This window comes from Polistes canadensis, unplaced genomic scaffold, assembly GCF_001313835.1.
Source record: "Polistes canadensis isolate GaletaPanama2010 unplaced genomic scaffold, ASM131383v1 scaffold_46, whole genome shotgun sequence".
NCBI classification, from domain to species: Eukaryota; Metazoa; Arthropoda; class Insecta; order Hymenoptera; family Vespidae; genus Polistes; species Polistes canadensis.
In genome coordinates this window covers 323,705-344,643 of record NW_014569593.1, presented here as the reverse complement: position 1 = coordinate 344,643, position 20,939 = coordinate 323,705, and the positions used below count along the sequence as shown (strand labels likewise).

Here is a 20,939-nt window from a genome sequence, read left to right as displayed (position 1 = left end):
TCTCTCTCTCTCTCTCTCTCTCTCTCTCTCTCTTTCTTTCACAATCTCATTCCATTGATAAGCGAACCCAGATTTGAAATTGTGATCTCGATCGATTCTACGATATCATGATCGATGTACCAACAATTCATTATGAACAATATCAAATTAGAACTATAACACGATTTACGATATACACTGTGTCCCAAAAGTCCCTTTCACCTAATTGAAAAATTAGAAATTTGTTTTGTATAAGTGTTTGATATGGTGATAATCATTAGTGTGACCCATACCTTTTTCTATACTTTTTATACGATGAAATACAAATATATTTTAATTATGCGTCACGTTTTATCATTTTTCTTCATTGTTCTTCTATCATCAATTATATAATTCAAATTATAAATCGATATAAATTTAATATTTTTTAACAAATATTTTTTTTTTTAATTCGTGTTTTATTTGTATTCAAAGGTTGATACGTATCGATTTGGCGTTGAATACATTTTTGTATAATCACGATTAAAAATTCTAACTGAAAAGGGTTGATAAATCGATATTGATTTTTTTGTTTTTCATTTTTTCGGGGTAAGTACTTTTTAGAATACAGCTAAGTAATTTACAAGAGATTCTTATGAATAGTTTATTATTCGTTAAAACAGACTTACTAATGATCTTGTTGAATATAATCAAGGATCTCCCAATTAGGACATTGCTCATTAAACAAAGTTTGAAACTTTCTTGAATAACTATTATGCCTAGGAAGAGTTTGATCTATAGATCAATCAATCGATTTTAGCAATTATAAAAAGAATGAAGGGAATTTGTTGAAACTACAAAATGGACAAATGTAAATTGAATGATATATCGTAAATAGAAAGCATACGCAAATACGGAATGGAAACGAAATCAATGTTGCTTCTTCCTCATCCACTTCTCTTTTTTTCTTTTTCTTCTTCTTCTTCTTCTTCTTCTTTCTTTCTCGTATTCGTCCTTTTGCTTTGCTCTCTTTTCCATGCTCCAGGGACTAGCAATTCGTCGCTAACGAACAGACTGCCACTTCAAATGCAAACACTTTGCAACCGAATCTTGCGGATTTAATAACGGCTAATGAAGCTGACTAAATCTTTCGTGAATTCATTCACGCGCCAAGTTCCCTTTTAAGTTGTTTATTAAGTTTATATAACGCGTACCCCAAAATTATTGTTTATCATTACCTAATTTTTCTAAGGATAGAGAGGAAGGATCGTCTAGAAAAACGTCTACGTATGAATTACTGGTAGACAAGTACAAATACATATGTAAGTAAGTAAGTATATATATCTAGAAAGGCCGGGGTATTTTCTAGCGAGCGGATAGCAACACACACCGGAGATACGCAGATCGAAGCGACACGAGAGAGAGAAAGAGAGAAAGGGGGAGAGAGAGAGAGAGAGAGAGAGAGAGAGAGAGAGAGAGAGAGAGAGAGAGAAAGAGAGACGAGACGCTTGCGAGTAAAAAGATGTAGAAAACAAATCCAAAAAAAAAGAGAATGATCGTGAAAAGAAATGTTAAAATATGTAATCTTAATGAAAGTTTAGGAAGAAAAACATATCCTTGCAAAATCCTCAACGGGAAAATCTCGCGAGCTTAAGGTCAATGGCGTTCCGTTTGTTTATCATGGTGGGCACCAGTGGTTGGTTGGTTGGTTGGTTGGTTGATAGATAGGTAGGTAGGTAGGTAGGTTGGTAGGTAGGTAGGTAGGTAGGTGGATGGGTGGTGTATGGGTGGTTAGGTGTATCCTGACGGGTGTCAAAATATACAAATAAAAAAAAACAAAAAGAAAGAAAGAAAAATACAAGAAACAAAGTAGCCAGTATCAGAGCTAATCATTTCTTAAAGGAATATAATTTTTGTTTCTACATACCCTTCTTGTTATCGCGCGACGATAGCCAAGTACTTTCGTTCAACAGGAAAACACACGTTTTGTTTCTTTTTTTTTTTTCTCTTGGAATTAAATCCTCTCTCTCTTCTTCTTTTGCCCACGAAATCTCGGTAAAAGAATCGAATTGAAAATCGTGTTAATTCCTCGTCTCTTTTTTAAATCACATTATTTATCATTTTTTTTATTACGTTGTCAATTTTTTTTATAAGAGGAGGATCATCCCCTTGTCTCTCTTCTGTTAAAACACCGGATAAAAACAACACACGGCGCGCACACACGCACACGCACGCACACCGAGCACGGCGCAACACACAACAGTCAACGAAATGCACCACGAGCGGACTGACAGTTACCAGTTACCACGGGTTGTTCATTATTGGAAAAGCTGCCTTTGCAGGCTGCTCTTGCGCAGCCGGCACGATACTACCGACTTTCTCCCCTCTACCAACAACTCGACGCCATTTCTCTTGCTTCCTTCGTTTCTCTCTTCACTTCCTTCTCCCTCCTTCATTGCCGTAGTTACTCGAATTCGGGCCCCCCCCCTCGGTCATTCTCTCTTTGTCTTTTTTTATTTCGTCAACATTTGATTTGATTTCAAACAAAAAAAAAAAAACAATATTATACTCGTTTCGGATCTTTTTTATATACTTTCTTTTTTATGACAAATTTATCCGAAAGGTTCGTAAAAAAGATTTTAAAAAAATCCCGCTCTTTCGTAGCAACGAATAGGGCGGCCATTTTCGATTTATCGAATAATTCGTAAAAATAATTTTCTTACTTTTTTTTCTCAATTCACTCGGTTTCCTTCAATTTGTTTTCTTACAATGAAAGAATATGTTCGATCTATTAAATCGAGAGAAAGTTTGAAAGTTGAAAGTTTGTTAAAGAGCGACATCGGTGAGCAAACGTGACATTCGTCGAGATGTTGACGTTCTTGACGTAAGGAAGCCTTTCTAGAGTGTGGAAAGTTTGTGGAAATAGACAACCTCGCGGAGGTTGGGTGAATTTTCGCAAAGTGAATTTCACTCGAAAGTTAAGATTTGATTTTATCCGCATCTAATTGGGTAATGAAAAGTCTCTACCCAAGTTAATACGCGTGTATCGAAAAGAGATTGACTAGTAGCATTGGCCCGCGTTAAATTAATTATCCCATTAGGAAAAAATACAGTGCTTCGCAGAAATACGAAATATCATGGCGGTACCCACTACCGGTGTAGGTGAGTATTTTTTCCGTCTTTGAAACTTTTTTATCGGTACAGATTGAATATTTTCAACGTCGTTTATTACGACCGTCCTTACCTTTAAGAATATTATTTGTTTAGCTTTCCTTTTGTTTCTTTCCTTCTTCCTTTTTCTCTTGATAAGCTGGACGCAACCCTGACGCAAGCCAATACACGTTTATCCGTTCTTTCCTGTAAATTAGGGACCCGTCATGTTACCAATGTATGTCAATTTATCTTGGAAGTCTACGTTTCCCCCGTTTTTTTATATACTGTCATCTCATATTTCGTATCTATCAGAGATGTTAATTATTATTTTTTCGTTTATTTTTCCTTCGATTTAAACAGAAAGCTTAAAAGATTTTTGGAAGATCACAGCATGCATTAAGTCTCTGAGCCATAACCTGTATTGTGCACTAATTTGGTTTCTATAATTTCAACCCTCAGCTTAATGGATATTTCTCTACATTGACATTTCTCGTAGTTGTTCCTCGAAACTTTCGTTTGCTGGAGGAATTAGAACAGGGTCAGAAAGGTGTAGGAGACGGTACAATTAGTTGGGGATTAGAGAACGATGATGATATGACGCTGACACATTGGACCGGAATGATAATTGGACCACCTAGAGTAAGTGCCAATTATTTGACAATACCTTTTCTATAAGATATTAATTAAATCTAATAGGATGCAGTTGTTAGTACAATTTAATATATGTTTTTTAGACACCGTATGAAAATAGAATGTATAGTTTGAAAATTGATTGTGGTCAGAAATACCCTGATGAAGCACCCAGTGTAAAATTTTTAAGCAGAATTAATATGAATTGTATCAATAGCACTACCGGAGCTGTAAGTATTGAAAACTTGTTTTCTCTTATAATAGCGTTACAATAATTTCTTTGTTCTGGTTCATAATCTATATTGTAATTTACAATAAGGTTGATAATCGCAATGTACCAGTACTTTCAAAATGGCAAAGAGAATACACAATCAAGACAGTTCTACAAGAGCTGCGTCGTCTCATGACACTCAAAGAGAATATGAAACTTTCTCAGCCACCAGAGGGCAGTACATTTTAGCCTAACCACATATAAATTTATCACCTCTTCCTTTTTATGGTAGCACGAGGAGAGATATAATAATAGAGGTACCAAATAATACTAAAATGGTACCCGGTGGAAATATATGCTAAGATGTAATGCCTTTACGAAAGAAAGGCGATAATAGCTTGAAAAGTTGGATATAAATTTTGTGTTTAGGTAAGCCGAGAAAGAAAGAGAGCTGTTTGTCCTTTAAATTTTAGATCATGTTTAACCGTTCGCATGTTTCTAATGTAAAAAGTTATTTGTAATTTTAGGTAATAAAACTGTTACACGATAGCCGTAATCTTTCTCATCTTAAGAGATTATTACCGCTTACTGTTTCTGAGATGCTTATGAGGTATGTGCTCATAAAATATATTATTCCAACTTTTCAAGCTATTATGGTATAAAAAGTCACACACAACATATTTTGAATCTTAAATTGAATACACCGATTGTCTAATAAAAATAATAATCAGTAAGAAAAAATTATGCCTTTGAAGTTTTTTAAATGAAAGAGAGAAAAAACAAAAGAAAAAGGAAAGAAAAGAAAAGAAAAGAAAAAAAAACAGTCTCTAATATACAAACCAACTAATATTTCTGTTTATAAATAAGTGCCATCTCTTATGATTTTAAAATTATGACTTTATGGAGTTGTCTCAATTATCATAAAGGCGGGTCACTGTGAAAATTTCTGAACCTATGTAAATTTTGATAAATTGATTAACTGGTAATACGTAGGTAGCTTGGATTTATAATTCAAATACATTAAAGCGGAGTTTACAAAATGAAATCTTCATTGGAACATAATCGCTTTGATATGACTAAAGGGCAAGAAGTAAAATAAAATTCTTTCCAAATTAGATAAAATCTATCTGATTTAAGAAAACTGTCTAACAAAAGTTAGATTATTAAAAATTAATTCATCAAAAATTTTGTATAAAACAGGATTAGAGTGGACATACTTTTGACGTCCGTTTATTGAGACATCGTCCAAATACGGCCTCTTATTTTATACAAAAAAATATATGTTATATTACTTGGATCACCAAACGTGTAATAAGTAAACAACGGAAAGTAATCATAACAGAAATATAGAAGGTCGTAATTTGATTCAGAGTAGAAGATAGAATACATGGTATATGCGTTGCACCCAGCAAAAGTACATTAATCTATGAAGCATTGCAACTTACATTTTCATTTACCTTTTCATTCCAATATAAACGCGATACACATCTATGTATATTCTGATTATATTTAAATTTGGGAATCCATTTAGAAAATATGTACATGCTTAATAAATACATATTTATGTTATAAGCTTCATAATTGATGTACTATGACTATCATATTTAAAATTCAATATTGATCCAAAGTTCGCAAGTGTAAATCCCTTATTATCAAACTTGAAAACAAGTTGAAAACAAGTCTTTTATCAAACTAATATGCAAGGATACATTTCTTTGTTACGTTTTTATTTTCGTTTTTTATTTCGCTAATAGAAAACTATGATCATATAAATTATTTTTGCAGTATAATATAATTATACGATTTTTCCCCTTCGATTTGCATTATATGTATGCTCTTTTATTGCATTTAGATTATATTCAATTAGACCAAAGTATGAATTACGAAGGTATTTGAATAATTATTATCTAATGTTATGAAACTTTATCTGAAATACTATACATACTTCTGATCAAGCTTTGTATTTCAGTATTACACTATCAGTAATGTAATAGTGTAATCTAATTCATATTAAATAATTATTACTCTATGTCGATAAAATGAAGCTTAAAAATAAAAAAAAATGTCTTTAGAAAAATATTCTGTCAATTATTATATATATATATATATATAATATTTTCCTTTTTAACATATATTTATAATTTTCAAATAAAATTAAATTAAATTACTTAATAATAAAAGCTTTTTAACATACACAACTATAAACTACAGGTAGATTTCATTACTTTTAACAATTTATTTATGTCGGCCGATGATAACATTGTTTGCATATTTATGTACAATATACAAGTTTATTGACTTGAGACTTATAGTGAATTGAACATGCATCAAATGCTATATTGGCAGCTTCCAGATTTGGAAATAGCTAAAAATGTCGAATTATATTAATTAATTTATAAAACTACATTACATTCCTTGATGTTAACGTCACCAAGAACATTTTTTTTAAGCTGATGCTTCAATGGATTTATTTCGACTTTTTAGGGACGAAAAGCAATTTTGTGTTTTTGATAACAGTCCATGTATGTCTCTTTAAATAAATAATGCCAACTAGGAGTATAGTACCAATTCCAAGAGTCTATATAAAAAATATGGACATGTAACAAATATACAGTATTATATAATCTTTAAATTTAAAAGCAACAAGAATATTTTACCTTGATAGTATATCTTTTTCTGTCGTCATATTCATGATTGGATGACCACATAAGGAATGTGGTAACATCTTTTGCTACTTGAGAAGCAGTAGCAGGAGTACCATCTTCAAACTCCAAGACTTCGTCGTAAATAACCTATGCATATATGGTTATTTAAAAATTACACACGATACGTTACAGGATATGGTATTACTGTACATTGTTATCAATTAATTATAAATTACCTGTCCCATACCAATGGCACCACCTAAGAAATATGGATTAAAGTATTGACCTTCTTGCAGTTTAATTCCTGCCGGTGGGTCACAATATCCAGTCAGTAAAGAGAATACGTAGTTCTGTAAAATAGATTTATATTTAACATAAGCAAATTAATGAGATTAAACGTCTTATAAATCAAGGAATATAATAATACTTGTGATAAGAGCAGTCATAAAATTATATTAAGCGATATGCATAAGAGAGAAAAAAGATACCTCTCCGTCGTGCCTAGCATTAACCATTTGTGAAAGATCTGGTGGTAAAGCACCATTGTTAGCTGCTCTAGCAGCTTCCTCATTTGGATATGGGCTTGGAACAAAGTCTGACAATTTTCCAGGACGCATAAAGTATTCTCCAGTGGCATCAGGACCATCTTTCACCTAATTATAAAATGAAACAATAAAGTATATAAATTATTTAATAAGCTCTACTTTTAACAAAAGATTTTTATTTGTACATCACCTGTATTTCTGCGGCAAGTGCTTTTGCTTCCTCCTCTGTATGAGAAACACCAATAAGATGACGATATGCTAAATATTCCATACTATGACAAGCGGAACATACATTTTTATAAACTTCCCATCCTCGTCTCACGCTGAAATTTAAATAAATATAGTTAAATCGCTAAACCATATTATACATATATACACAATATTTTACAGCAATGCAGATGCATACCTTGCATGATCTAATGAGCTAAACATTCCATAAAAATCCCATTTATATTTTGCAGGATGAGCTACTTCTGTATCGGCTTTTATAGAATTTTCCAAAGCATAAATTAAAGTACCGATACCTCCAGTTGCTAATCCTAAACATGTCACTAACTGTAATTATAAATATGTCAACTTAATATACAATATATATAAATATAATAAATTAATTAGAGCACAAAAAATTATTCTCTCTGGTAAGAAATATGAATCAAATCTAAGAATTATTACTGAACAAGAGATGTCATAACTTACTATAAAAATATGAAGGAAGGAATGAAGGTAAAGGGACAACTCCTATTGACAAATAGAAAAACACCTACCAATTTTCGACTTCTGGACCATTCTTTTGTCGTAGAGAATTTATTGATCTGTAAAATCACAATGAACTCATTAAGACATATTACATGATTAAATTACACAATAGATATAAAATTACGTAGATGCTAAATCTTTATTATTATATTGTTACAATAAAATTCTTATTTTTTATACCTAATTTTATATGCGCATAATAACTTATCCAATATGTGATCATTTTTGACGTGTATTTTTGATATTTTAATACAATTTGAACACATGTTTAATGATGGCAGCATCATGATTTTCTCTAGAGATTACTATTACATAACATCTATTAAAATGTCTTTTAAAACTTCTCAAATTAATATATCTTTTATTACAATACAATACATTTATGTGACATTGATAAGAAAGATGGTTTTCGGATTAAATAATAAGAATAAAATGTCATAGCAGTCGACAAGTAGTATAGTTCGAATTAAGATCTAGAGATTTGGTTGATGATGTCAATCGTGTATAAGATCAATGATTAAACATAAAATAATATTTATTACTCAAATCAATATATTTAATCGAGACTATTAATTATATGTATTTTTCTTACCTGAGTGAACAAAGTTCCATAATTTGGTTTTAAAAGACCAGATTTATAAATTCGTCCTAACGTAACCGCCATCTTGGCCAGAGGTGCTATGTATATAAGGCGTTAGTCAATCTAGCAACTGAAGAAAACCGAACAGATAAATTCTTCAATTTGATAAAGAGGATTACAAGATCTTATTTAAAAATAAGAAGATATTTGCATCGTATTGAATCTAAATTTTCATTCGCATTAAATCCTAATTTTCTATATTGTAAAGACTTAACTTCGGTAATAACAATTTTTCTTACAAAATATTTATATCTAGAGACAAATATTGATTAATTTGAATTTCCCGCCTTATAACATTTCTCAAATTTCGAAATATTTGAATAACTACTGCTTATTATATCGATAACAACGTTTTACATTAGTTGAAACTTGAAAAATATTAATAAAAACTATTTTTATTAATTTAGAAGTAAATAATAAAATACTATTTGTCTAAACAAAATCATTATTTTTCTGCATTATCAAGATTAAAGCAGTTGTTAATAAAAGCTAAAATGGGAAATATCTCCATTATATTGCAAACTTATTTTTTTTACATATATTTAATTTATTCAAATTTATTTTTCGGATTATGGAAATAACAAAGTAAATATATTAAGATGATGAATATTTTATTAAAACGTATAATTATATAAATGTAAAGCCAATATGCGATCGTAATTAATTATTAAATAAATGTTAAAATAACAAATTGAAGTTGAAATTCTTTTTAGATTTTCACCTTGTTAACTACAATGTTTGAAGATAATGATGGGAGAGGGCGTGACGCATGCGCCAATTTGTTAGCAGCTTAGTTCGCCGTCAACCATTGGTGTCAGCTGCTACGTTCGTCAGACGGTAATGTGAATCGTAGAATATCGCATCGATCACCGTACAAAAGAAAACGTATCAAGATGAGCGGAGGAATGCCGGAGCTGGGCTCGAAGATAAGTTTAATATCAAAGGCGGATATTCGTTATGAGGGCCGTCTATTTACCGTTGATCCACAAGAATGTACGATAGCTCTTGCTAATGGTGAGTACAAAAATCAAGATGGATACCAAACCTACTTTTGCCGCTTCTCTGTTTCCCGGTTCTTTTCCTTCTAGAATCTTTTTGTTCTCTTCTCTCGTATTTCTCTTTCTTCCTCTCTCTCTACCATCTAACCTTATCTTTTTCGTTTGTTTTTTTACTTAAACTGACCTTAAATTTACCCACGATCCTTACCTTCAAATTTGTTTAATTGGAAAATGCTTCCGAATCATACGAGATTTCGATTTGTCCGGTAGATCAGATGCAAAACAACCGGGGTCACCCTCCTAACGCTACTCTTATAGCGGGTGATTTATATGTTTCTCGATTAATCAATGCCTTCGTATTATTTCTATGATATATCAGGTTTCATTTTACTTTCTAATATTTTACATATATACAACGATTAACGTTACGAGACTTCATTGCTTTTCAGTATACTATGAACTCTTTAGATATATACTACATTAAAGGCATCATTTCAAATCGTTTGTTTGAGGTCAAACAAACGATCACTTTTATGACGATATGTTAGATTTAAATTTTAAATTTCATTATACTAATATTATTTAATATATATTCTTAATGTATATAATGTGAGAGAGAGGGAGGGGGAAAGAGAGACAGAGAGAGAAATATTATTTTTATTATCTATTATATATATATATATATATTTTAAATTTTCTAAAAGTGAAATATTTCTATTTAGATTTAATCTGTTATTGTTCTATTCTCATGAAATCACACAATATTACAAATATTATTCGTTAACAGAAATTAATAAAATAAATATGTATATGCCCTACTAATATTTCAACAGATTATATTAAGTTAGTATTAGCTTGATATTTCAAAGAATTGTTTTTATATATGTAGTCATTGTGGGGAAAGATTCATATATCTAGTTTCTTTGTTTACAATATTTCAATGTCCTTGCCATTGACTTACAACTGAAATATAGAGAAAACACACAAATTCAAGGTTACTTTAATATACTTCAGATTATATTTAAATTTTCAAAATATTTTTCTTTTTCAATAAATTTGAATATTTATTATTTTTTTTTATTTTCATTACATTATTCTTGTCAAATGATATAAATGCAGTTATTCTTGTATTATTAAAAAATACTTCTATAAAATTATATTCACTGATATATATGATATAATCTTTTTTATTTTTATTATAGTGCGTTCCTTTGGAACAGAAGACCGAGAAACTCAATTACCTGTCGCCCCTCAAAATCAAGTTTATGAATACATTCTATTTCGTGGCTCGGATATAAAAGATATCAGAGTTGTAAACAATGTTAACTCTATACCAAATGATCCAGCTATCGTTCAGGTAATTGCATACATGTTTCTTCCAGAATACTTATTTATTTTATATGTTATCTACCAATGAAATGTGTGCGTTGCATGATATAACATTAGTTTGAAAAATACCTAACGCAATTGATTTTTAGATGACTGTGCAACCATCTATGGGACAGCAATCATATCAACCACAACCAACTTATGCTCATCCGATGATGAGCCAAATGGGTCCTATGGGTGGTCAATATGGAACTCCATATGGTATGACTATGGGAGCTATGGGACCAGTAATGGGCATGCCGACTACTGCCAGAGATCCTCGTGGGCCACTGAATAAACAGCCAAGTGAGTTGAGCTTGGGCCCTGCTGAACCCAATGCCATCTCTATCCCAAACTCACTATCGACGGCCAATGTCGACCCATTACCAAAAGACCAATCTCTGGAAGATGGTAAACTGTTTTTGCTGTGATCTTTTCCTTGCCAATGGCATGCGTACTGCTTCCTGTTTGGTAAAAAGCTTGCTGCAATTTACTTTTTTATATTGTGTTTTGAATATATTGGAAAGTGGTTGCATTTAATAGGTAATCTATAACTTTAAGTATAATAATTCTTTCAATAATTTTAATAACTGCAAGTATTCTTTAACATCTTGAATTAATTTTAAATCCTATTCGTATTGCTTAACTTTCTCTTTTAATTGAAATTATCCCACATTTTCTAAGAACCTATATACTATATTTTTTGTGCTAGAATGAGTCTCTTACTATGCAAAATACATGTTTTATAATATTGTGCAAATGTATAGATGCAAATGCTTTTTGCTTTGTGCACATTTACACTTTTATATTAATTTACATGTATCTTTAAGCTTTTTGTACTTTTGTAATTCATTGTGCATAAATAAATTGACTTAATTTATATTTTTCATATAAGAGAAAAATATTAATAGAACACATATATATATATATATATATATATATACATGTGATTTTATTGTATTAATATATTAATATTTAAACGAATGGTAATAGTTTATTCAAATTAATTATTGTTTTGATTTGAAGGAACTACTTTTGCATCTGTATTTTTCTATTTTGCTCTGACAATGCAATTAATTATTATCTAAGCAGCGTATAAGCATGAAGCTGTGTTGATTTATGAAATAGCAAGAACAGTTTAAAATTTATAGTAGTTTTTGCTATCATTCTAATATTCTTTTAAATGGTAATGTAATGATATTAGTAAAATTGTAGTACCATACAGAATGATAACTATAAATTTGTAATCTTTGGCCTGTCAATTGTTGTTATACTTAATGAAGTATATTAATAACAAGAATTGCTTTTTTCTTCTATAGGTGTCCTTGATCTTATTAGCGGAGGATCAAGATCAACAACACCAACTTCTTCGTTGTTAACTAGAAAAAGTCCAACAATAGATCAAGGCATACAAGTAGGACAACAGCAGCAGCAACCTCAACAGCAACAACAAAGTAGCATGGGTAAACATGTTGAAAAGCCGAACATTAGAACCGTTCAACCACCATGTCGTGATCATGAAGGGTAGGATAATTGACACTGATTAATTACTATTGACAATTCGTTAATTTATTTTGATTTCATTTAATAATAAATTAAGCAAGAGTGTTTAATCGTTAAATATTCTTTCTTCCTATAGACATGTTGGTGGCAAAACAAGCAATGGTATGTCACAATATAACAATATGAAGAGAGATGGCATGAAACCTGATGGTCAGATGCAAGGACAAGGTGGACATCCTGGAGGTGGTCGAGGAAATCGTGGTGGTTGGATGAATCGTGGAAATATGCGAGGCCGAGGTAGAGGACGCGGTGGTTTTAGGGTCAATCAGCCTGGTAATACTGGAACAACTAAATCCAAAAATACACTTAAGTTCGATAACGATTATGATTTTGAGCAAGCTAATACAGAATTCGAGGAATTAAGGTATGTCTATTATCTTTATGTTTTCACATCTAGCGCATGAACACTCTGAATTTTTCATTTCACTAATATGAAGAAATGGAAATATTTGTATCATGCAAAAGCAAGTTATGCGGTTTTAATGCAGGCATGAATAAATGTTTAAGTGTCCTGTTTACGCACCGCATACACATTATTTTAAATATTATCGATTATTATTGATTATTATTGATTTATCGGTATGAAGTATTAATAAAGGAATATTATTGTAGATCTCAGTTGGCAAAAACAAAAATTGATGGTGGTAACGATAATGAAAAGAAAGATGATAGTGGCAATGAAACCGGAGCAGGAGAAGGAGAACCTGAGGAAGAACCGGAAGTTGTTCATTATGATAAATCAAAGTCATTCTTTGATAACATTAGCTGCGAGGCTGTTGAAAGAAGTAAAGGGTTAGTATAACTGTTGATGTCTATAACTTGTTTAGTTCTAGAAACAAATCAGTTAATAAGTATCACAAGCTCAGTGCGCTATCTCCTTTTCGACTTAAGCATTTCTAAGGTTTTTAAGAATCTAACTTTAGTAAATGTTATCAATTAGTTTATTAAAATCTTCTGATTATTTATTGCCAATAAAAAGATTTTGAATTTATTATTACTAACATTTGAAAAAAAAAAAAAAAACACAGTAAAATATAGAATTTTGTGATAAACGAAAAAGGGTCTGGTTGTCAATGGTTAAAGAAATTGTATTTACAGACGATTCCAGCGTACGGATTGGAGGACGGAGAGGAAATTGAATTCTGAGACTTTCGGCGTGGCTTCAACAAGACGCGGTGGCTTCCGCGGCCGTGGATATTACAATCGTGGTATGGGAGGAATGTATGGAAGAGGTGCTAATATGGGTGGATCTGGTTTCCGTGGTGGATATAGAGGTAATCGAGGCATCAATCGTAAGCCCGCCAATCAACAACAAAATAATAATCCTGGTAGTCAAGCTCGTACGACCAACGAACAGTCTACCACTCAGTCACAGCAGAATAACCGTCTTGTAACTGGAACGGCGTAAAACATGGAACATGCCACACTACGAACAACGCGGCATTATGTATAAGTATTCTTCAGATATTAAGGCTTTTACAACATATGCTCTGCCCATACGGACTGAAAAAAAAAATGATTTTGAATAAATCGGCAATCGGATAATAATTTGTAGATTGTCGTATAAAAGGGGATTTTAGCGCAGAACAATATCGCGCGCATGAGCGCATGTGTGACTTAGTTGGCGCACAGAACTCTCACATTCAGACTTTCTTTTGGTGTAGAAGAGACGTTTGATCTACGAGGAAGAAATATATTTTTGTTCTCTTTCTTCCTAGCTCGAGATAATGATAACGATCCAAACATAAAAATCTACGTATACATATACAATTATATGTTTGTGTCGGGAATCGTTGATGATCATTTACATAATCGAATTTTCATATTGTTCGTGTGTATTCTTGGAAGAAGAACGTTGCGCTTATAATTCGTTCTTTTCTCTAACAGATATCGGAGTGAAAAACAGGATGTTATATTAGAACGTAATCTTATAATAAGATCTATATGAAAGATACAATGTAAAGCGCAGATAATAGTAGATAGTAGTTCATCGTGTATCGGGAAGAAATACTAAATATTATAAGTTTGAGTTTGAAAATTACTCGCTTATGTATTATTATTCAAAATTTGAATCTCGGTTTTTTTCTAAAGAACACTGTATTTACGATTATTTCACGATGTGACGTTTTGGACGTTGAATATTTTTCCTACACGCCTTGGTATCGTAATCATTATCAAACGTCTTTTCGTATATGTGTTTCAGTAGATCGAGATAGTTCGATAAAGATGTGGCAGAGAAGAAAAAATGATAAAAAAAAAATATACTGATAATTATATTTGCATTAGTTATATATATATATATAAACACCAATAGGATATACTCAGTTTTTAATGATACCCCGAAAAATAAAAGTTTTAAAACAAAATCTTTTGGTAAAGATTAGACGACACGTTTAATCCCGATTTATGGAATATGTTTTTTTTTGTATCCATTTAACGGATGACTATCTTGTGAGATGTACAATTCTAAATAATATGCACATATATCTTCACTGTATTTTTTCGAAGGGTATTTTACAAAGAAACTAAGTATATCCTTTGGTACTTATCAATTGTAAAAGAATGTCTGACGCTGTGAATGGAGTTATTACTATAGCTACTAAATTATCGCGTGTTTTATTCTTTTTTGAATACGCAGACGAAATTTCGAGATAACAGACTAGAAGTTTCTACAACAGAAGAGAAAGGGAAGATAAAATAAACAAACAAACAATATTTAGTTTTAAGAGTGTGTGGAAAGTTCTTTCGAAGATATAGAAATTACGATAATATTGCGTGATGAAAATTGTTTAAAATGCAAATACCATATAATCGATATTGTCCTATATACCAGAATTGTCCATCGAACGGATTCGTAGAAAAGAAAAACCGTTATCCTCTTGGCAAAAAAGTGAAAGAAAAATAACGATAAAACGTATCGTAAATGCAAAAGATGAATAAGAAGATGGTGTTAAGAAGCTTAAGGAGATGGATGATTTGAAATTGGATGTACAAATTCACTTTATGAAAGTGATATATGTGCACTAAAATCGCTGCGAAGAGACCAAAACGCGAATCACTTTGTAACTGTGCCAGTAATTGAAAAAAAGTGGCCTAACATTTTTCAAATTTTATTATCGCTTATTTTTTTTATTTTTTTTTTTTTTTTTTTTTTTTTTTTTTTTTTTTTTTTTATGTAGTTTTATCGATTTATATATTATAAAAAAGATACAATGGAAAAATATGAACATTTCAGTAAATATATTGACTTTGGTCTCTTTAATAATCATCGACTCGACTCTTCCATTTCGATAAAAGTGCTACGTGTTTGAAAAAGAAGGAAAGAAAAAAGAAAGAAAGAAAGAAAGAAAGAAAAAAAAAATATAAAAAGAAATAAAAAGAATTAAAAAATAACGACGCGATATTCGAGAAGGTATTAACAATAAGAATGAACGAAAAACAAAAAAGAACAAAAAATCTTTATACCTATGTGACGTACGTCGAGTCTGCTGTTGGTCTACATTCGTAAAGCTACTCATTGAAAGATTGTACCGCGTAGATGATTAAAATTAAGAAGGGGGACGGATAGGGGAATAAGCGAAAATGATTTAAGAAGTATGAAAGAAAAAAATGAAAACGAATGCAACCTGTCGCTAGTAGACTGGATAATATATCGTCGTTATTAATTAACAGCATGGATTTAAATATATTTGTCGTGTGTATGTAACGGTTTGGGGATTGCGAGGGATAAAATGATAGCGTCATTCTCTTTTTTTTTTTTTTTTGTTCTTTTCCCTCCTTTTTCCCTCGATCTGGGTTTACCTGTATTTCTATATTCAATTTTTATGTATCAAGTAAAATTCATTAATATCTTATTCGATCGAACTAATGAACAATTGTGAATCATGCGTATGTATTATATATAATTTTGTTTTTACGCAATTCGATCATGATTCGCATTTATCTGTATGCCCGACGAATTTGCATCATTGAAATTCATAAATATAATTAAAAAAAAATGAGATGAACAAGGAGAATAAAATTAATGCCCTTTAAGCGAGGAAAAGGAGTAGGAGAAGAAGGAAGAAACAAAAGTAAGAAAAAGAAAGATAACGGTGTAATAATAATGCGATGGAAGCAAAAAGTATGTGTATTATTTGCGACTGTTATTTTTCTATGGCTCTTGCCGAGATTCACGCATATATACAATTGTATACATAACATAAGCCAAGATTTAGTTATACATACATATATATATATATGATGATAATAATAATGATGAACATGATGATAATGATGATGATAATGATAACGTATTGATAATAATAATTATAATAAAGTAATAATGATAACGATAAGAATGATAATAAGGAAGAAAAAAAAAAAAAGTGTCGTAAATCTTCATAGTCTATCGGCAGTGCGGCCAAATAAATAATTAAGAGAATAAAAAAAAAAATAATAATACGAAAAAATTAAAAAAGAAAAAAAACAAAAAAAAAAAATAATGAAAAACACAAACCGTGTGTATAATAAAAGTAGACAAATAAGAAGAAGAAGGAAGAAGAAGAAGAAAAAAAAAAAAGATATATGTTTTAAGTTTCCTGCATTACGCGTGGGGAGAATATTATTACACGATGTACGCGATTTTCCAACGATAAGTTTTTGTTTTGTACAGCGGATATTGTGAATCCCAATGCTATGAATAATACTGAAATGATGAAATAATAATACGCGGTGTATGATCTTTGTAATAGTATAATCGACCTCTTACTTTTTGTATCTTATTAGTTATTTATTTCTCATTGTGTTCCTTGCGTCCGAACATTTTCAGAACATTTATTTCCTATTCCCGAATCTGCGCCTCAGTTGGCGTGTACGAAAAACATTTCCTTGTTTTAAAAAAAAGGGAGAAAAATTCATTCCACTTATTTTTTTTTTTTTTCTCGTCTTCGTTTCTCAACACAAAGTATGTCAAAAAAATGTGCACTATTTCAACGTGTCGTCGTTAAACTCTTTATATTCCAGTCAACTGCAAATAACACTCGTTCTTGTTTCATTATCGCAAGTTTTATTTGTCGTACGATTTTTTCCAATTTTACTCTCGACGCACGTTATGTTGTTGTTTTTGTAACGTCGGCGCAAAGTACGAGGATCCGGTACATAAATTTCATAAGGTTGACGGCCACTTTCGATAACCCAAATGCTACCGGATTCACCAAACCGTAGAACATTTAACAAACCCTGTGCGACGACGTATGGTCTGTGGAAAATAGAATAAATTTTTGTTCAATCAAGAATCAATCGATGGATCCAGCAAAGGGCAGAACTATAATACCGTAAGATCCCATAATTCGGAGGTATTTTTTAATTTTACTAAAAAAAAATTATCCTTAATTTAAATTATATTAAAAGTATACTGTTCGACAAAACGTACTATTTGCGTTTATTGAATTTGTAGAATTTTCTTTTCTAAAAAGCATTAATAAAATCTCAATCTTATGAATATATTTAAAGAAAACAAAAGCCAAAAATTACCATGTCTGTACTATTTTTGTTTCTTTTTCTCTTAAGTTCGTTTGAAAAGTTTTTAGCGATATTAACATTACTTCTACGACTTCATTTTGTTTAAGTATTCAATTTAAAATCTCGACAAGAAAGTAATTTACATTATAAAACATTAAATATTCAATATTAATATTCTTTATGTGATATATAATATAAGTTGTCTTTTGTTTCCGAGGACCAAAAATTTATTTTAGGAAAGGAGTTTGTAGTTTCGCCACAGGGATCCACTTTTAAACAAATTTCTAAATATTAAGAAAAACATGACACTTACGTTTGCGTTGGTATCTGTTCTAAATTCTTAACGAAATCTGCTTTCATTACTCTGGATAATAACTTGTTTGGACTGTCAACTGTTAACCCGGTTTCTGTTAATCCAGGACACAATGTGATTACACGTATTCCTGTTTTTTCATAATTATCAGGATCCTAAAAGATAAATAAAATGTTAATATAGTATTTAGATTTTATAATTACGTAACGAGAATATAATCGATTCAATGCATAAATAATAAACTCACTGCGAGAGATTGCGATAGTCCGATAATGGCGTGTTTTGTTGCTGCATAAACTGGAAGCTGTGCAGTATTAGCAATGTTCATGTGTTCACTGATGTTTACCAATATTCCACCATGTCCACCTTTTTCTCTGCTCATGTGTTTTACAGCCAACATCGCCGTTGAGATCATTCCAGTCTGATACAACAAATAATAATTCTTCCTTTTTTTGTTTTTTTTTTGATATCTTCAACAATACGATATATTATTATATAATATGATTCAAATTTCTTTTCATTTAATTTATTCTTACAATGTTAATAGCAATTTCACGTTCCCAACGTCGTTCGTCAAGTATTCCAGCATTATTAATTACTATATCTATGTCATTCATTAACATTGAAGCTTCCTCGAAGGATTCTGTAAGATTATTAATGTAGGAAATATTGAAAAAAAAACAGAGAAAAAGAAAAAAAAACAATTGGAGAAGACGAATATTTTATTTTATCTTTTGAGATCAAACCAACCTATTAACTGTTCGTGTTTAGCTACGTCGGTTTGAATGAAATATACTTTTTTTTCTCCGTATGACTTTTCAATACCCAAGGCAATTCTCTTACCGGTTTCTCCGTCTATATCGAGTATCGTTATTTTCTAAAAATACACATATGAAACATTATTATTATTATTATTATCCTTCTTCTAGTGTCATTATTATTTTCGTTAAAAAAAATGTTTATATCGTCTACCGATTAAATAACTCGTATTTACGTTTGCTCCGTGTTTTAGAAAATGATTGACGAAAGCGTACCCTAAACCAGCTGCACCGCCAGTGATTAAAATATTTTTACCAGATACGAAACCTTTGATTTCTTCCAATTCCTTGGCCCTTTCCGAGGCCGAGGAACGTCTTCTGTTCATTCGTGAATCTGAAAAGATTATTTTAAGTAAATTGTTTGAATTATTATTTTTTTGTTTTTCTTTATTTCTTTTTTTTTTTAAATGGCTAAATAAAGACATCGTGCATAAATAAATCTGATGTGAACGAATGAATCGTTCGATGAGTAAACGTTTATAATATACTTTATTTTTCAATTTTATTTGTTGTTTATTTTTTATTTTCTTTTTTTTTTTTTTTTTGAAATAAACTTAGGCAAACCTATAGTTTCCATGTTGGGATTTAAGAGATCAATAAATTAATAAGAAACAAATGTAAATGAATATAGAAAAAAGTATAATCGAGAAAGAAACGACAGAACTTAGTGATCGCGAGGAAAACAACTGAGCCCGGTGCTTTATTCCGAATGGTATTTATACTAATCAAATAACATTAATCGGAGACGCATTATTACAACTACTGAACGTTTAACGATTTTTTTCGTGTTTATTCGAAGAGAAATCGAAGATAGAGGAAAGAGGATGGTTGGTTCCTCTTTGTCAAGATTCTTCTCCAAGAAGAACACATATATATGCGTATATATGTGTGTGTGTATGTATGTTAAAGAAAGAGAGAGAGAGGGGGCAGTAAGATTGATCTCGAAGGAATCAAAGCTACGGGTTATTTGTCGATAACTCGGTTATAGTGAAAAAGAAATGATGATAAAAGAGAAAAAAAAAAGAGAAATGAAAGAAACAGAATGTGCTTTCTTTCTCAAAGTGTTCTTCTAATTAAGATAAACCCGAGTCATTAGAGAGTTAATATAAATCAGAGTATAATAATTACTTTTCTTCATTAGTGGAAAGTAAATTTTGTAAACATTTTCAATATCATTGTGTTTTCTCGGATATAGATTATTTAATTTAAACAAAAGGTCGGACTTGAATTATTTTTTTGTTAAGACAATCGTATGATATTTAACATAACGAATGAGTTTTCACGATGATAACGTTATTGACGTTATTTGATGTCATAAATATACATACGTCTGTCTCTATGTGCAAAAGAAATAAAAGAAATAATTTTATCTTGACCACTAACTATGCTTTTTACATAATTTATTTTACAACAGAATCGAAGTCAGGGTCATCTTTGAAACTTTTTTAGTTTATTCATTAGCAGTTTTTAGTTATTATTTTCATTGATTTAAATAACATTTTACAATATAGCAAAGAAGTACAAAAGTGAAAAATATACTTTTACGTAGATTTCAAACACATTAAATATTATATTAAGAATTCAATTCTAATCTTGCATTATAAATAGAAGCTGGATTATATTCAAGATTCAAATACTTTTAATATAGATAAATCAATGAATTTATTTTCATCATTATATTATAATAATAAAATATTGTTCATTTATATTATTATAAGTAAAAACTTAATATGCGTTTAATTATAGTTAAATTAATAATTGAATTATAAAATATTAACGATTCTGAAAAATTGCTAATGTTGAAATTAAAAAAGAAACGCTATTAATTATAATAAATAA

At 30.5% G+C, this 20,939-nt stretch overlaps 5 protein-coding genes across 7 annotated transcripts in view; 2 read left to right on the top strand and 3 right to left on the bottom strand.

Moving 5' to 3' along the window:
* LOC106785189 (tyrosine-protein kinase Src64B) overlaps positions 1 to 2,327 on the bottom strand; it is a 42,453-nt gene extending 40,126 nt beyond the window's left edge. Inside the window, exon 1 of one of the 2 annotated variants that reach the window (XM_014745422.1) lies at positions 1,886 to 2,327. The gene's annotated coding sequence lies outside the window, so the exon portion shown is untranslated. The remainder of the gene's footprint in view (positions 1 to 1,885) is intronic. The other variant, XM_014745424.1, reaches the window with a different exon arrangement.
* Positions 2,328 to 2,840: 513 nt separating this feature from the next.
* LOC106785231 (ubiquitin-conjugating enzyme E2 variant 2) lies at positions 2,841 to 4,753 on the top strand. Its single transcript, XM_014745513.1, has 4 exons — positions 2,841 to 3,120; positions 3,608 to 3,750; positions 3,846 to 3,971; positions 4,061 to 4,753. Exons 1-4 carry the CDS (start codon positions 3,096 to 3,098, stop codon positions 4,199 to 4,201), a joined length of 435 nt encoding a protein of 144 aa, XP_014600999.1. The 5' UTR covers positions 2,841 to 3,095; the 3' UTR covers positions 4,202 to 4,753.
* Positions 4,754 to 6,177: 1,424 nt separating this feature from the next.
* Positions 6,178 to 8,596, bottom strand: LOC106785188 (cytochrome c1, heme protein, mitochondrial). The gene is made up of 8 exons (XM_014745421.1): positions 8,491 to 8,596; positions 7,907 to 7,954; positions 7,549 to 7,697; positions 7,333 to 7,465; positions 7,086 to 7,250; positions 6,834 to 6,947; positions 6,610 to 6,744; positions 6,178 to 6,530 (listed from the first exon to the last, which is right to left on the bottom strand). Exons 1-8 carry the CDS (start codon positions 8,560 to 8,562, stop codon positions 6,420 to 6,422), a joined length of 927 nt encoding a protein of 308 aa, XP_014600907.1. The 5' UTR covers positions 8,563 to 8,596; the 3' UTR covers positions 6,178 to 6,419.
* A 722-nt stretch (positions 8,597 to 9,318) lies between these two features.
* Positions 9,319 to 15,350, top strand: LOC106785187 (protein LSM14 homolog B). 2 transcript variants are annotated; one of them, XM_014745420.1, is made up of 7 exons: positions 9,319 to 9,552; positions 10,739 to 10,893; positions 11,015 to 11,210; positions 12,224 to 12,428; positions 12,544 to 12,831; positions 13,080 to 13,259; positions 13,566 to 15,350. In XM_014745420.1, exons 1-7 carry the CDS (start codon positions 9,432 to 9,434, stop codon positions 13,873 to 13,875), a joined length of 1,455 nt encoding a protein of 484 aa, XP_014600906.1. In that variant the 5' UTR covers positions 9,319 to 9,431; the 3' UTR covers positions 13,876 to 15,350. The 2 variants fall into 2 exon arrangements, with proteins under 2 accessions (XP_014600906.1, XP_014600905.1); XM_014745419.1 differs by having other exon boundaries at positions 11,015 to 11,315.
* An 865-nt stretch (positions 15,351 to 16,215) lies between these two features.
* The window catches only part of LOC106785155, a 10,169-nt gene continuing 5,445 nt past the window's right edge, over positions 16,216 to 20,939 (bottom strand). Inside the window, exons 14-19 of the mRNA XM_014745357.1 lie at positions 19,277 to 19,653; positions 19,033 to 19,159; positions 18,819 to 18,925; positions 18,530 to 18,703; positions 18,283 to 18,437; positions 16,216 to 17,706 (exon numbers count right to left, since the gene is read on the bottom strand). Coding sequence (XP_014600843.1) covers positions 17,472 to 17,706; positions 18,283 to 18,437; positions 18,530 to 18,703; positions 18,819 to 18,925; positions 19,033 to 19,159; positions 19,277 to 19,653 — 1,175 coding nt within the window. The 3' untranslated portion in view covers positions 16,216 to 17,471. The remainder of the gene's footprint in view (positions 17,707 to 18,282; positions 18,438 to 18,529; positions 18,704 to 18,818; positions 18,926 to 19,032; positions 19,160 to 19,276; positions 19,654 to 20,939) is intronic.

Excerpts from the sequence above, each read along its gene's own strand:
- LOC106785231 (XM_014745513.1), top strand. The coding sequence starts at position 3,096 with ATGGCGGTACCCACTACCGGTGTAG. Across the intron at positions 3,121-3,607 it reads GGTACCCACTACCGGTGTAG|TTGTTCCTCGAAACTTTCGT; the intron begins GTGAGTATTTTT and ends CATTTCTCGTAG. Across the intron at positions 3,751-3,845 it reads TGATAATTGGACCACCTAGA|ACACCGTATGAAAATAGAAT; the intron begins GTAAGTGCCAAT and ends TATGTTTTTTAG.
- LOC106785188 (XM_014745421.1), bottom strand. The coding sequence starts at position 8,562 with ATGGCGGTTACGTTAGGACGAATTTATAAATCTGGTCTTTTAAAACCA. Across the intron at positions 7,955-8,490 it reads ATGGAACTTTGTTCACTCAG|ATCAATAAATTCTCTACGAC; the intron begins GTAAGAAAAATA and ends GTGATTTTACAG. Across the intron at positions 6,948-7,085 it reads ATGCTAGGCACGACGGAGAG|AACTACGTATTCTCTTTACT; the intron begins GTATCTTTTTTC and ends TCTATTTTACAG.
- LOC106785187 (XM_014745419.1), top strand. The coding sequence starts at position 9,432 with ATGAGCGGAGGAATGCCGGAGCTGGGCTCGAAGATAAGTTTAATATCA. Across the intron at positions 11,316-12,223 it reads AGACCAATCTCTGGAAGATG|GTGTCCTTGATCTTATTAGC; the intron begins GTAAACTGTTTT and ends TTTCTTCTATAG. Across the intron at positions 12,832-13,079 it reads ACAGAATTCGAGGAATTAAG|ATCTCAGTTGGCAAAAACAA; the intron begins GTATGTCTATTA and ends ATATTATTGTAG.